The sequence below is a fragment of the Spea bombifrons genome, chromosome 10 (assembly GCF_027358695.1).
Source record: "Spea bombifrons isolate aSpeBom1 chromosome 10, aSpeBom1.2.pri, whole genome shotgun sequence".
NCBI classification, from domain to species: domain Eukaryota; kingdom Metazoa; phylum Chordata; class Amphibia; order Anura; family Pelobatidae; genus Spea; species Spea bombifrons.
The window spans coordinates 39,386,708-39,398,976 of record NC_071096.1 but is presented as its reverse complement, the minus strand read 5'-3'; the positions used below and the strand labels follow the sequence as shown (position 1 = coordinate 39,398,976).

Genomic DNA, 12,269 nt, shown 5'->3' with positions numbered 1-12,269 from the left:
GCCTGTGGTGGGCGCAACGGGCAGCGATCACACCGAGGAGTGTGAAGATATCCAGGATTTCTGTAAACTGACATGCTTTACAACAGGGAAATACGTATTTTTATCGCAATATTGCCCTTATCTACCTACATTTTAACAGGTCTCCTTTGAGTTTGTCCCTCAAGTCCTGGGTGTGACGGAGTCTTTCTGGACCTTTACCATCCCTGAGCAGAATATTACTGTGCCGTTCCTGCTTGTCGGCAAAACCAATGAACCGCGTGTATGTCTGGACAGGTCTCACCTCAACTTCCGTTCGCTGTTGATCGGTACGTCATGCTGCTAATGGCGTAAGGTGGGGTAAGCTGTGATGTACAGCAAGATGGTAGTTCTCTGGCTGTCGCTGCTGAGACTCGTGAGCCGTGGTTCAGCTTGTTTTTGCGGCGCTGGTATAGTTTTCTTGGCGGCAGTGATGAAGACTTAATATTTTATGGCAGGTCACGAAACGCAAGAAACTGTTTATCTGATTAATAATGAAGAGAACGCGTTTACCTTCTCAATCCGTGAAAGCTCTTGCTATTCTGAGGGCTGCAGTCAGAGGCTGGTGGTGAAACCCATGGCTGGAACAGTCCCTCCTCATACAAGGTAGGAGCCATAACCTCCTGATATTAGTTAGGGGCAAATCCAGCGAGGGTATTAAACATGCCCGGGATAGACATCCGGCTCCTGAATCTAAGACAAGACCAACGACTGATTAAGGTTTGAGTCTTTCCAGCAGGAGAAACGGGCGACCAGATGGACTGAATGGCTATTGTCTTCCGGCAGATTCTATGTTTCCATAATGTGGAGAGGTGGTGTTTATCTAATCAATCCTAACATTTTGCAGGATACCCATATGCATTGCTATCAAGCCATCGCAAGTCGGTGACATAAACGTCAATCTGATCTGTGACGTCCAGACCAAGACTGAGCCCCTGTGCCTAAATGTGAAGGCAGAGGGGCACAGCACCGAGGCGTGTGTTCAATGTCAGGACACAACAGGCACATTCATCAGCCTAACCAGCCAGGGACCCCAAGAGATCGACCTGGGACAGGTGAGTCCATGGCTTACTACCTGATCAATGCCACCGCTCTCTACAACAGCCTCGCTTTACAAACCCGGTTAAAAAGTGAAAGGTCCATGTCTGAGGGCGAAGGGTTGTAGGAAAGTAGTGGGAAGTCTCCGTGGCTCCTAGTCCACAATGAATTCTGCCTCTTAAATTGTTGTTCTCTTTTTTTCCTTACTTTGTTCCCTCTGCACAGGTGGATATTAATGACTGCCGCACTCTGCTGTTTCACGTGATGAATAAAGGTCATTTCCCTTTCACCTTTTCATGTGAGCTGTCTGCCCCGCCAGGGGTGGAGGATTATTTAAGCATTACTCCTAGCGGTGGCTGTGTTGGGCCTGGACAGCAGACCCCAGTCTCCTTCTCCTTCCATCCCACCAGGAGGTGTATCATAAAGGATGCCGAGCTGCGTGTGAAGGTCAGTAGCACTGTGCAGGACACTGTTATTCCCATGCAGGAGAGCACAAAAGTCACCCTGGCTAGCCACATGGCAAAGGCACGTAGCCCGTGGCGTGTTCTTGAAGCTTTACACTGGAAAATGTAATGTTAATGTATATCTGGTGCAATATTTCGTCTCAGAGTTTAATCTGTTTCCAATTAGTTTTTTTAAGAAAAGTTGTGTAGTTGTCTCATAATCAGGCAAGTCCAGGTGTTCACTTTAATTTAAATGACATGTTCGAGCTCTGCCTGACGCGGCTGCTCCTGGCGGGTATTGGGTCGACGGGCTTACAGTTTATTTGCATCTCACAGATAGAAAACGGGCCGGAGATGAGATGCTGCTTTCTTGGCGCAGCCGTAAGACCTGGAATCCACTTCTCTTTTACCCAGCACAGTTTTGGGAATTGCTTTATCTATCGTGCTGGTATGCACCCTGTCCAGAAAACTCTTGTCATCACTAACAAGGATGTTCGGGAGATCAGGTTGGTAGACGCTGTAGGGAAAATAGAATGTAGGGTTGGGTGACAGGGTGGTGTGTATCGATGGTTGGGTGACAGGGTGGTGTGTATCGATGGTTGGGTGACAGGGTGGTGTGTATCCATGGTCGGGTGACAGGGTGGTGTGTATCGATGGTTGGGTGACAGGGTGGTGTGTATCGATGGTTGGGTGACAGGGTGGTGTGTATCGATGGTTGGGTGACAGGGTGGTGTGTATCGATGGTTGGGTGACAGGGTGGTGTGTATCGATGGTTGGGTGACAGGGTGGTGTGTATCGTTGGTTGGGTGACAGGGTGGTGTGTATCGTTGGTCGGGTGACAGGGTGGTGTGTATCGTTGGTCGGGTGACAGGGTGGTGTGTATCGTTGGTTGGGTGACAGGGTGGTGTGTATCATTGGTTGGGTGACAGGGTGGTGTGTATCGATGGTTGGGTGACAGGGTGGTGTGTATCGTTGGTTGGGTGACAGGGTGGTGTGTATCGTTGGTTGGGTGACAGGGTGGTGTGTATCATTGGTTGGGTGACAGGGTGGTGTGTATCATTGGTTGGGTGACAGGGTGGTGTGTATCGATGGTTGGGTGACAGGGTGGTGTGTATCGTTGGTTGGGTGACAGGGTGGTGTGTATCCATGGTTGGGTGACAGGGTGGTGTGTATCCATGGTTGGGTGACAGGGTGGTGTGTATCGTTGGTTGGGTGACAGGGTGGTGTGTATCCATGGTCGGGTGACAGGGTGGTGTGTATCGATGGTCGGGTGACAGGGTGGTGTGTATCGATGGTTGGGTGACAGGGTGGTGTGTATCGATGGTTGGGTGACAGGGTGGTGTGTATCGATGGTTGGGTGACAGGGTGGTGTGTATCGTTGGTTGGGTGACAGGGTGGTGTGTATCGTTGGTCGGGTGACAGGGTGGTGTGTATCGTTGGTCGGGTGACAGGGTGGTGTGTATCGTTGGTTGGGTGACAGGGTGGTGTGTATCATTGGTTGGGTGACAGGGTGGTGTGTATCCATGGTTGGGTGACAGGGTGGTGTGTATCGTTGGTTGGGTGACAGGGTGGTGTGTATCGTTGGTTGGGTGACAGGGTGGTGTGTATCATTGGTTGGGTGACAGGGTGGTGTGTATCATTGGTTGGGTGACAGGGTGGTGTGTATCGATGGTTGGGTGACAGGGTGGTGTGTATCGTTGGTTGGGTGACAGGGTGGTGTGTATCCATGGTTGGGTGACAGGGTGGTGTGTATCCATGGTTGGGTGACAGGGTGGTGTGTATCGTTGGTTGGGTGACAGGGTGGTGTGTATCCATGGTTGGGTGACAGGGTGGTGTGTATCCATGGTTGGGTGACAGGGTGGTGTGTATTGTTGGTTGGGTGACAGGGTGGTGTGTATCCATGGTTGGGTGACAGGGTGGTGTGTATCGTTGGTCGGGTGACAGGGTGGTGTGTATCGTTGGTCGGGTGACAGGGTGGTGTGTATCGTTGGTCGGGTGACAGGGTGGTGTGTATCCATGGTTGGGTGACAGGGTGGTGTGTATCGTTGGTTGGGTGACAGGGTGGTGTGTATCCATGGTTGGGTGACAGGGTGGTGTGTATCCATGGTTGGTATGCTCACATAACCCTCTCCTATGTCTTGTCTTCCACAGTGTGAATTGTCTGTATGATAACACGGCGTACTTTGAGGTTGACTTCCACGCGGATGTCCTGTCTCCTGGTGGGAAGATGGAAATCCCCATCACATTCTTTCCCCGAGCAGCCATCCCTTACCAGGAAACGATTACCTTTCTAATGAATGGCCATTCCAAGCAGCCGGTTCACTTTCAGGGGCAGGGCATCGAGATGAAGGTGAGAATCGCTCTTGAGCACAGCTTATTAATAACCTTTTCATTTATACATATCAAGTGCTGAAATCACAATCCCTCCATTTCCTTCCTTTGAACTCTGCGCAGGTCCAAGTTGGTGACCCCAAGTACAAAGTGACACATTTTGGCGCTGTGAGAGTTGGTCAGACTGTGAAGAAAATTGTCCCAGTAGTAAATAATAGCGCATGCCCTGTGACGTGTACCTTTACATTGAATGCAAGCGCTCCAGCGCTCCAGGATCCCAAGGTACGGTGCAGAAGACTTTCTTTACCGATGCTCTGGCTGATGGGCTGTTTGCGCCATAACTGTCACTACCCCACAGGTCCTCAGTGTGCTGCCCAGCTCCGAGGTGACAATAGCTGCCAATGGAGGGAAGTGTAAGATGGAGATGCACTTCTGCCCACAGAGCAGGATCACCCCATTTGCTGAGGAGGTGCTGATGGAAGTGGCTGGGGCTGTGTGCTCCCTTCTGGTGCTACGTGGAAGCAGCCAAGACTTGGAGCTGAGCCTGGATCAAGAACATATTTCGTTTGGTGCTGTGGTGTTGGGGAGCCAGGCTACACGCAGGGTCGTCCTCAGTAACACTGGAGAGCTTGGAGCCAGGTACGTCAACAGCGTAGAGGGGCCCTGGCATTGATGCGTCAAACATGCCTGCTACAGCAGGGACCTGAAGGCTCGCAAACACTGGGACATGTAGCAGAGTAGTTGTGCAGACCGGCATACGAAGCGCAGTGAGGGCACAGACCGGCATACGAAGCACAGTGAGGGCACAGAACGGCATACGAAGCACAGTGAGGGCACAGACTGGCATACGAAGCACAGTGAGGGCACAGACCAGCATAAGAAGCACAGTGAGGGCACAGACCAGCATACGAAGCACAGTGAGGGCACAGACCAGCATGCGAAGCACAGTGGGGGCACAGACTGGCATACGAAGCGCAGTGAGGGCACAGACCGGCATACGAAGCACAGTGAGGGCACAGACCAGCATACGAAGCACAGTGGGGGCACAGACTGGCATACGAAGCGCAGTGAGGGCACAGACTGGCATACGAAGCACAGTGAGGGCACAGATCAGCATACAAAGCACAGTGAGGGCACAGACTGGCATACGAAGCACAGTGAGGGCACAGACTGGCATACGAAGCACAGTGGGGGCACAGACCGGCATACGAAGCACAGTGAGGGCACAGACCAGCATACGAAGCACAGTGAGGGCATAGACCGGCATACGAAGCACAGTGAGGGCACAGACCAGCATACGAAGCACAGTGAGGGCACAGGCTGGCATATGAAGCGCAGTGAGGGCACAGACCGGCATACGAAGCACAGTGAGGGCACAGACCAGCATACGAAGCACAGTGAGGGCACAGACTGGCATACGAAGCGCAGTGAGGGCACAGACTGGCATACGAAGCGCAGTGAGGGCACAGACTGGCATACGAAGCTCAGTGAGGGCACAGACCAGCATACGAAGCACAGTGGGGGCACAGACTGGCATACGAAGCGCAGGGAGGGCACAGACCGGCATACGAAGCACAGTGAGGGCACAGATCAGCATACAAAGCACAGTGAGGGCACAGACTGGCATATGAAGCACAGTGAGGGCACAGACTGGCATACGAAGCACAGTGGGGGCACAGACCGGCATACGAAGCACAGTGAGGGCACAGACCAGCATACGAAGCACAGTGAGGGCACAGACCGGCATACGAAGCACAGTGAGGGCACAGACCAGCATACGAAGCACAGTGAGGGCACAGACCAGCATACGAAGCACAGTGAGGGCACAGACCAGCATACGAAGCACAGTGAGGGCACAGGCTGGCATATGAAGCGCAGTGAAGGCACAGACTGGCATACGAAGCACAGTGAGGGCACAGGCTGGCATATGAAGCGCATTGAGGGCACAGACTGGCATACGAAGCACAGTGAGGGCACAGACCGGCATACGAAGCGCAGTGAGGGCACAGACTGGCATATGAAGCACAGTGAGGAGGCAAACTTGCACAGATAGTCCAGTTAGGGCACAGACTGGCACTGAAGTACAATAATGCCACAGACTGAAGGAAATATTTGCTCTTCTGTCAGCTCTTGGTAAGGATCCTCTTTCTGGGCTTTCTCCCCTTGTAGGTTTCAGTGGGATATGAAGTCGTTTCACCCGGACTTCTCCATTTCTCCGGTCTCTGGTTATATCACCGCCGGGGCAGACGTGACTTTCGATGTTATCTTTCATCCACATGAAATTAACTCCGACATTCACTGTGAAAACATTGCTTGTCACATTGAGGAAAGTAAGGCCTTGAATCTAACGCTCTCTGGATCCTGCATTGGCCCCCCATCCACCAAGGAGGTGAGTGAGAGCTGGATTGGACTCTTAGGGGTATTTTAGTAGAACGGGGGCCTATGTGCTTTTTCTGTAATCTCCTTGTCTTTGTGGCAGGCTGTGAGCTTTCAGTGCCCAGTGAGAACCAAGCAGATACAGACCATTCTATTGTCCAATAAGACAAGTCGCGCATGGAATCTAAAGCCCAGCATTCATGGTGAACACTGGACCGGCGCAGATGTCCTGACCGTAGAAGCTCAACAGCAGAACAAGCCATACGAGATCACTTATTACCCCCTAACCATGAGCAGTGAGGGCAAGAAGCATCAGGTAACGGTACCTGCCCTGTACAGGCATGGGGCATTCTGGGCCAAGAGCTTTGGTGCTGCTAGTTTTGTGAGATGTGTCCGGGGTTATACTGTAAACACTTCTATTTTGGGTCCTGTCAGGGCTCCATCTTCTTCCCACTGCCGGACGGGACAGGATTGATGTATGTGCTGCACGGAGTGGCCGAACCCCCCAAATCATCGGGTAATATTGTCCGCGAGGTGCCATGCAAGACCTTGTACACGGAACTGCTGAGTGTTACCAACTGGCTGAACAAACGTCAGAGGTACGAATGGACGTGAAGGCTGCTATACCCCTGAGCGTGTCTGGATGCCACGCAGCACTGTAATGGGATGTTAGAGGGGTTTCTGCAGGGTGTTAGTGGGTGAGCAGTGCATGCGCAGACACGTCCCGACTCCTCTCGCTCCCTCTCTCTCTCGTTACCCAGGTTTCATGTCATTGTGGAAATGTTGAAGCCTGAAAAGGCAGACAGTGCCACCAGCATTAAGGGTCTGGACTATTTGGAAGTACCCGGAGCGGCCAAAAGTGACTACAAATTGTCTTTTCACTCTCACAAAGAGGGCACCTTCTCTACCAAGGTGAGAGTTCCTAACGCTTTATTACAAGCAGGAGACCCACACAAGGCATGTGGCCGTCACCCGTACACGGGTCACACGGTTTATCTTGCAGGATCATCCGTTCTGATTATCTTCTTTTTTAGGTGATCTTCCGCAATGAGACAACCCAAGAGTACCTTTTCTACTTTGTAACATTTAAAGCGACTCCTCCTGGCATTGTAGACACCATCGAGATGGTCACTCCTGTGCGTCAGAGCACCGCAACGACAGTGACGGTGGAGAATCCTCTGAATGTGCCTGTCACCTTCATCACGGACTGCAAAGTGCCCGAGATAAACCTGCCCCCTCAGCTCACTGTACCTGCCCAGTCTGAGGTAACCTGCCCCCTTCTCACTGTACCTGCTCAGTCTGACGTAACCTGCCCCCCTTCTCACTGTACCTGCCCAGTCTGAGGTAACCTGCCCCTTCTCACTGTACCTGCCCAGTCTGAGGTAACCTGCCCCTTCTCACTGTACCTGCCCAGTCTGAGGTAACCTGCCCCTTCTCACTGTACCTGCCCTGTCTGAGGTAACCTGCCCCTTCTCACTGTACCTGCCCAGTCTGAGGTAACCTGCCCCCTTCTCACTGTACCTGCTCAGTCTGACGTAACCTGCCCCCCTTCTGACTGTACCTGCCCCGTCTGAGGTAACCTGCCCCCCTTCTCACTGTACCTGCCCAGTCTGAGGTAACCTGCCCCTTCTCACTGTACCTGCCCAGTCTGAGGTAACCTGCCCCTTCTCACTGTACCTGCCCTGTCTGAGGTAACCTGCCCCTTCTCACTGTACCTGCCCAGTCTGAGGTAACCTGCCCCCTTCTCACTGTACCTGCCCAGTCTGACGTAACCTGCCCCCTTCTCACTGTACCTGCCCAGTCTGAGGTAACCTGCCCCTTCTCACTGTACCTGCCCTGTCTGAGGTAACCTGCCCCTTCTCACTGTACCTGCCCTATCTGAGGTAACCTGCCCCTTCTCACTGTACCTGCCCTATCTGACGTAAACTGCCCCCTTCTCACTGTACCTGCTCAGTCTGACGTAACCTGCCCCCCTTCTCACTGTACCTGCCCCGTCTGAGGTAACCTGCCCCCCTTCTCACTGTACCTGCCCAGTCTGAGGTAACCTGCCCCTTCTCACTGTACCTGCCCTTTCTCACTGTACCTGCCCATTCTGAGGTAACCTGCCCCTTCTCACTGTACCTGCCCAGTCTGACGTAACCTGCCCCTTCTCACTGTACCTGCCCTGTCTGAGGTAACCTGCCCCTTCTCACTGTACCTGCCCAGTCTGACGTAACCTGCCCCCCTTCTCACTGTACCTGCCCCGTCTGAGGTAACCTGCCCCCCTTCTCACTGTACCTGCCCAGTCTGAGGTAACCTGCCCCTTCTCACTGTACCTGCCCTGTCTGAGGTAACCTGCCCCTTCTCACTGTACCTGCCCTGTCTGAGGTAACCTGCCCCTTCTCACTGTACCTGCCCTATCTGAGGTAACCTGCCCCTTCTCACTGTACCTGCCCTATCTGAGGTAACCTGCCCCTTCTCACTGTACCTGCCCAGTCTGACGTAACCTGCCCCCCTTCTCACTGTACCTGCCCAGTCTGACGTAACCTGCCCCCTTCTCACTGTACCTGCCCAGTCTGAGGTAACCTGCCCCTTCTCACTGTACCTGCCCTGTCTGAGGTAACCTGCCCCTTCTCACTGTACCTGCCCTGTCTGAGGTAACCTGCCCCCTTCTCACTGTACCTGCCCTGTCTGAGGTAACCTGCCCCCCTTCTCACTGTACCTGCCCAGTCTGAGGTAACCTGCCCCCCTTCTCACTGTACCTGCCCAGTCTGAGGTAACCTGCCCCCCTTCTCACTGTACCTGCTCAGTCTGAGGTAACCTGCCCCTTCTCACTGTACCTGCCCTGTCTGAGGTAACCTGCCCCACCTGTGCCTTCTGTCTGTTGCAGGGGAGTCTGATGTTCGAGTTTCAGCCTCTTAAGGCTGGCGAGTCGTCTGGACGCCTGACCCTGCAGAGCGCGGACTTGGGTTTGTTTCAGTACGAGCTGCTCCTGAGGGCTCTGCCGGCCTTAGCTGAGAAACCCATCTATTTCCACACAAGCCTGGGGTCCAGCCAGACCCTGAGTGCCAAGTTCATTAACTACACCCGGCAGAAGACCGAGTACAGCTGCAAGGTAAGGAAGGGTTCTTTCTCTGTGTATCGGAGCAGCGCAGCAGCCGACGACGGAGAGTCTCAAAGCTTTATCTACCCCTGACAGAAAGTGTTGTCCTTTATGATCCAGCTCAGAAACCCACACCTGCTTATATCTCTGCTTCTCCAGGTCGATCACTCGGACTTCCATGTGGACAAAATGGTGATGGCTGCTCCCGGTTCACAGGGTGGCTCAGAAGTCAGCGTGGATGTGACCTACGAACCGGTCCAACTTGGGGAGACGCGTGCTACCCTCCTTCTCTCCTCCCCACTTGGGGGAGAATACACCATACCGCTTTTTGGCTCTGCTTTGTCTCCAAAGCCTCAAGGTCCCCTGCAGATCCGTTCAGGGTCCACCATCTCCATCCCCTTCAAGAATATCTTCTTGCAGCCCACAAGCTTCACCTTCCAGACGGATCCTGCAGCTTTTACAGTGAAGCCCGGTGAGCATGTCCGCTCCAAGAAGACCCATCACATCTCCGTGTCATTTGAAGCGCCACACGGTGGAAGCAAGACCCCGGTGACTGGCAAGCTGGTTGTGTCCTGTCCTCGAGCCACCGGAACTGCCCAAGGAATCTGCTGGGTTTATTATTTGAAGGGTGTGGGATTGGAAAAGTGAAACATCACAGTGTCTGCTGAGTTGTCTTTGAAATAAAAAAATGACTTTGAAATGAAACGTGTGAGTTTAGTCAGTGAAGCAGGGAAATGCGCCGTCTTCACGCGAGGTGTTTTCCTGGCCAGTTTCACTCTCCCCCCTGGAGCAGGACTGGTATGTTTGCCCTTCTTGAATGACACAGCTCTACGCCATATAAAAGCCTTAGAGGTGATTGGCCGCAGTTAGCCTGGGCTGGCTCTGATACTGGCACTGGGGCCGCAGTTAGCCTGGGCTGGCTCTGATACTGGCACTGGGGCCGCAGTTAGCCTGGGCTGGCTCTGATACTGGCACTGGGGCCGCAGTTAGCCTGGGCTGGCTCTGATACTGGCACTGGTGCCGCAGTAAGCCTGGGCTGGCTCTGATACTGACACTGGGGCCGCAGTTAGCCTGGGCTGGCTCTGATACTGGCACTGGGGCCGCAGTTAGCCTGGGCTGGCTCTGATACTGGCACTGGTGCCGCAGTTAGCCTGGCCTGGCTCTGATACTGGCACTGGTGCCGCAGTTAGCCTGGCCTGGCTCTGATACTGGCACTGGTGCCGCAGTTAGCCTGGGCTGGCTCTGACACTGGCATTGGGGCCGCAGTTAGCCTGGCCTGGCTCTGATACTGGCACTGGGGCCGCAGTTAGCCTGGCCTGGCTCTGATACTGGCACTGGTGTCGCAGTTAGCCTGGGCTGGCTCTGATACTGGCACTGGGGCCGCAGTTAGCCTGGGCTGGCTCTGATACTGGCACTGGGGCCGCAGTTAGCCTGGACTGGCTCTGATACTGGCACTGGGGCCGCAGTTAGCCTGGGCTGGCTGTGATACTGGCACTGGGGCCGCAGTTAGCCTGGGCTGGCTCTGATACTGGCACTGGGGCCGCAGTTAGCCTGGGCTGGCTCTGATACTGGCACTGGGGCCGCAGTTAGCCTGGGCTGGCTCTGATACTGGCACTGGGGCCGCAGTTAGCCTGGGCTGGCTCTGATACTGGCACTGGGCCCACAGTCTGCAAGAGACTGGCTCTAGAACAATTTATGATGATGTGGACCAAAGGCCACATGTGACTTCTGCCCGTGCTTCATCTTACAGGAACTCCAGCGAGATTGCAAGATTATAAATGGCTTTATTATTCAGTCTTTCAAAGCATTTATAAACCAACCTAAAACCGTCAAGGCCCTTTAGCCTCATAAATGCTCCTTCTACTGTTCAACAGTAATCACCAGCCAAAGAGTATACCTACCTTGTAAGTACTACTGTAAAAACACATTATAACATTTGGTGCAGCAGATCTGTCCTTTTTATTTTTAGTAGGCAGTAGGAATACTCACCTTTTTCTGCCTGCTGGATGCTATAAAGGCTTCTATGAAGAATATTTGTATGAGTCAGGAGCAGCCTGGCATGATATGTCCATGGGGAGACAGAACGGTTAGGCGTCTAACCCACCCCACAAACATCTGCTGGATAAAACCTGGGCGACCTTTCTATGTGAATAGTGTTTATATTCTGTTTAAGAGTATTTGTGGACCACGGGAAACAACAAACTCAAACACTGCCTGGTGGTGTAACGGGTAGACGTGATACCTACGGTGCTGCGGAGCACAGGTTCTGATCCCGGTAGAAATACTTTACCTGATGCCACCTGCAAATATGTGAATGCATTATATTTCTATATTAAAAAATATATGTATATCTTTTATATGAATTATATTTATATTCAGGGACAAAAAACTAGGTGCACCGTCTCCTGGTTCTAAGTCTCATTTGTACCAACTACATGGCAGGCAGAGCGCCTAGCACCGAGCCGCAAGAGCATCGACCCAAATGAGCTCGTCCGTGATAGATATCCTCAAATCCGCCGATCTAAAAACGTAAACACACACACACAGCACCTATAGCGCCATATACAGTCACCGGGGTAACCGCCACCAACCCTTTGGGTGTTATAACCATTATAACCATTACGCCACCAGAGCGCCCGTCTGCTCCGCATATAATCATATTCACCCGCCCTAAAATGTGACATATACACCCGCTTTAAAATACAGGGTTTACCCCTATTCTGAACATAAAATATTGGGGCCAGAACCCGCCATGCGCAGTGTCCCCAAAAACGGTACCATGGAAGATGGTATTCAATTCTTACCAGGGCTGGTTTTAATTCCCAGTCAAGCCCTGACGCCACAACGGTGCGTGTCTGTAGTGTGGCCCCAGTGGGGATGTTTGTCAATTACATGACACCATTGAAGAATATCTGAATCTAACAGCATCCTGTATGTCCTACCTGCTCTTGCCGCCCACTAATTCACACGCATTCACCCTGGCG

General features: G+C 52.9%; 1 protein-coding gene across 1 annotated transcript in view; it reads left to right on the top strand.

Annotated features, from left to right (window-relative positions):
* HYDIN (HYDIN axonemal central pair apparatus protein) overlaps positions 1–9,990 on the top strand; it is a 49,458-nt gene extending 39,468 nt beyond the window's left edge. Inside the window, exons 72-86 of the mRNA XM_053449821.1 lie at positions 140–305; positions 474–621; positions 863–1,070; positions 1,279–1,500; positions 1,833–2,002; positions 3,648–3,846; positions 3,951–4,109; positions 4,186–4,466; positions 5,997–6,216; positions 6,307–6,519; positions 6,639–6,802; positions 6,965–7,115; positions 7,238–7,468; positions 9,073–9,297; positions 9,445–9,990. Of these exons, the coding sequence (XP_053305796.1) occupies positions 140–305; positions 474–621; positions 863–1,070; positions 1,279–1,500; positions 1,833–2,002; positions 3,648–3,846; positions 3,951–4,109; positions 4,186–4,466; positions 5,997–6,216; positions 6,307–6,519; positions 6,639–6,802; positions 6,965–7,115; positions 7,238–7,468; positions 9,073–9,297; positions 9,445–9,933 (3,246 nt within the window). The 3' untranslated portion in view covers positions 9,934–9,990. The remainder of the gene's footprint in view (positions 1–139; positions 306–473; positions 622–862; positions 1,071–1,278; positions 1,501–1,832; positions 2,003–3,647; positions 3,847–3,950; positions 4,110–4,185; positions 4,467–5,996; positions 6,217–6,306; positions 6,520–6,638; positions 6,803–6,964; positions 7,116–7,237; positions 7,469–9,072; positions 9,298–9,444) is intronic.
* Positions 9,991–12,269: the final 2,279 nt, after the last annotated feature.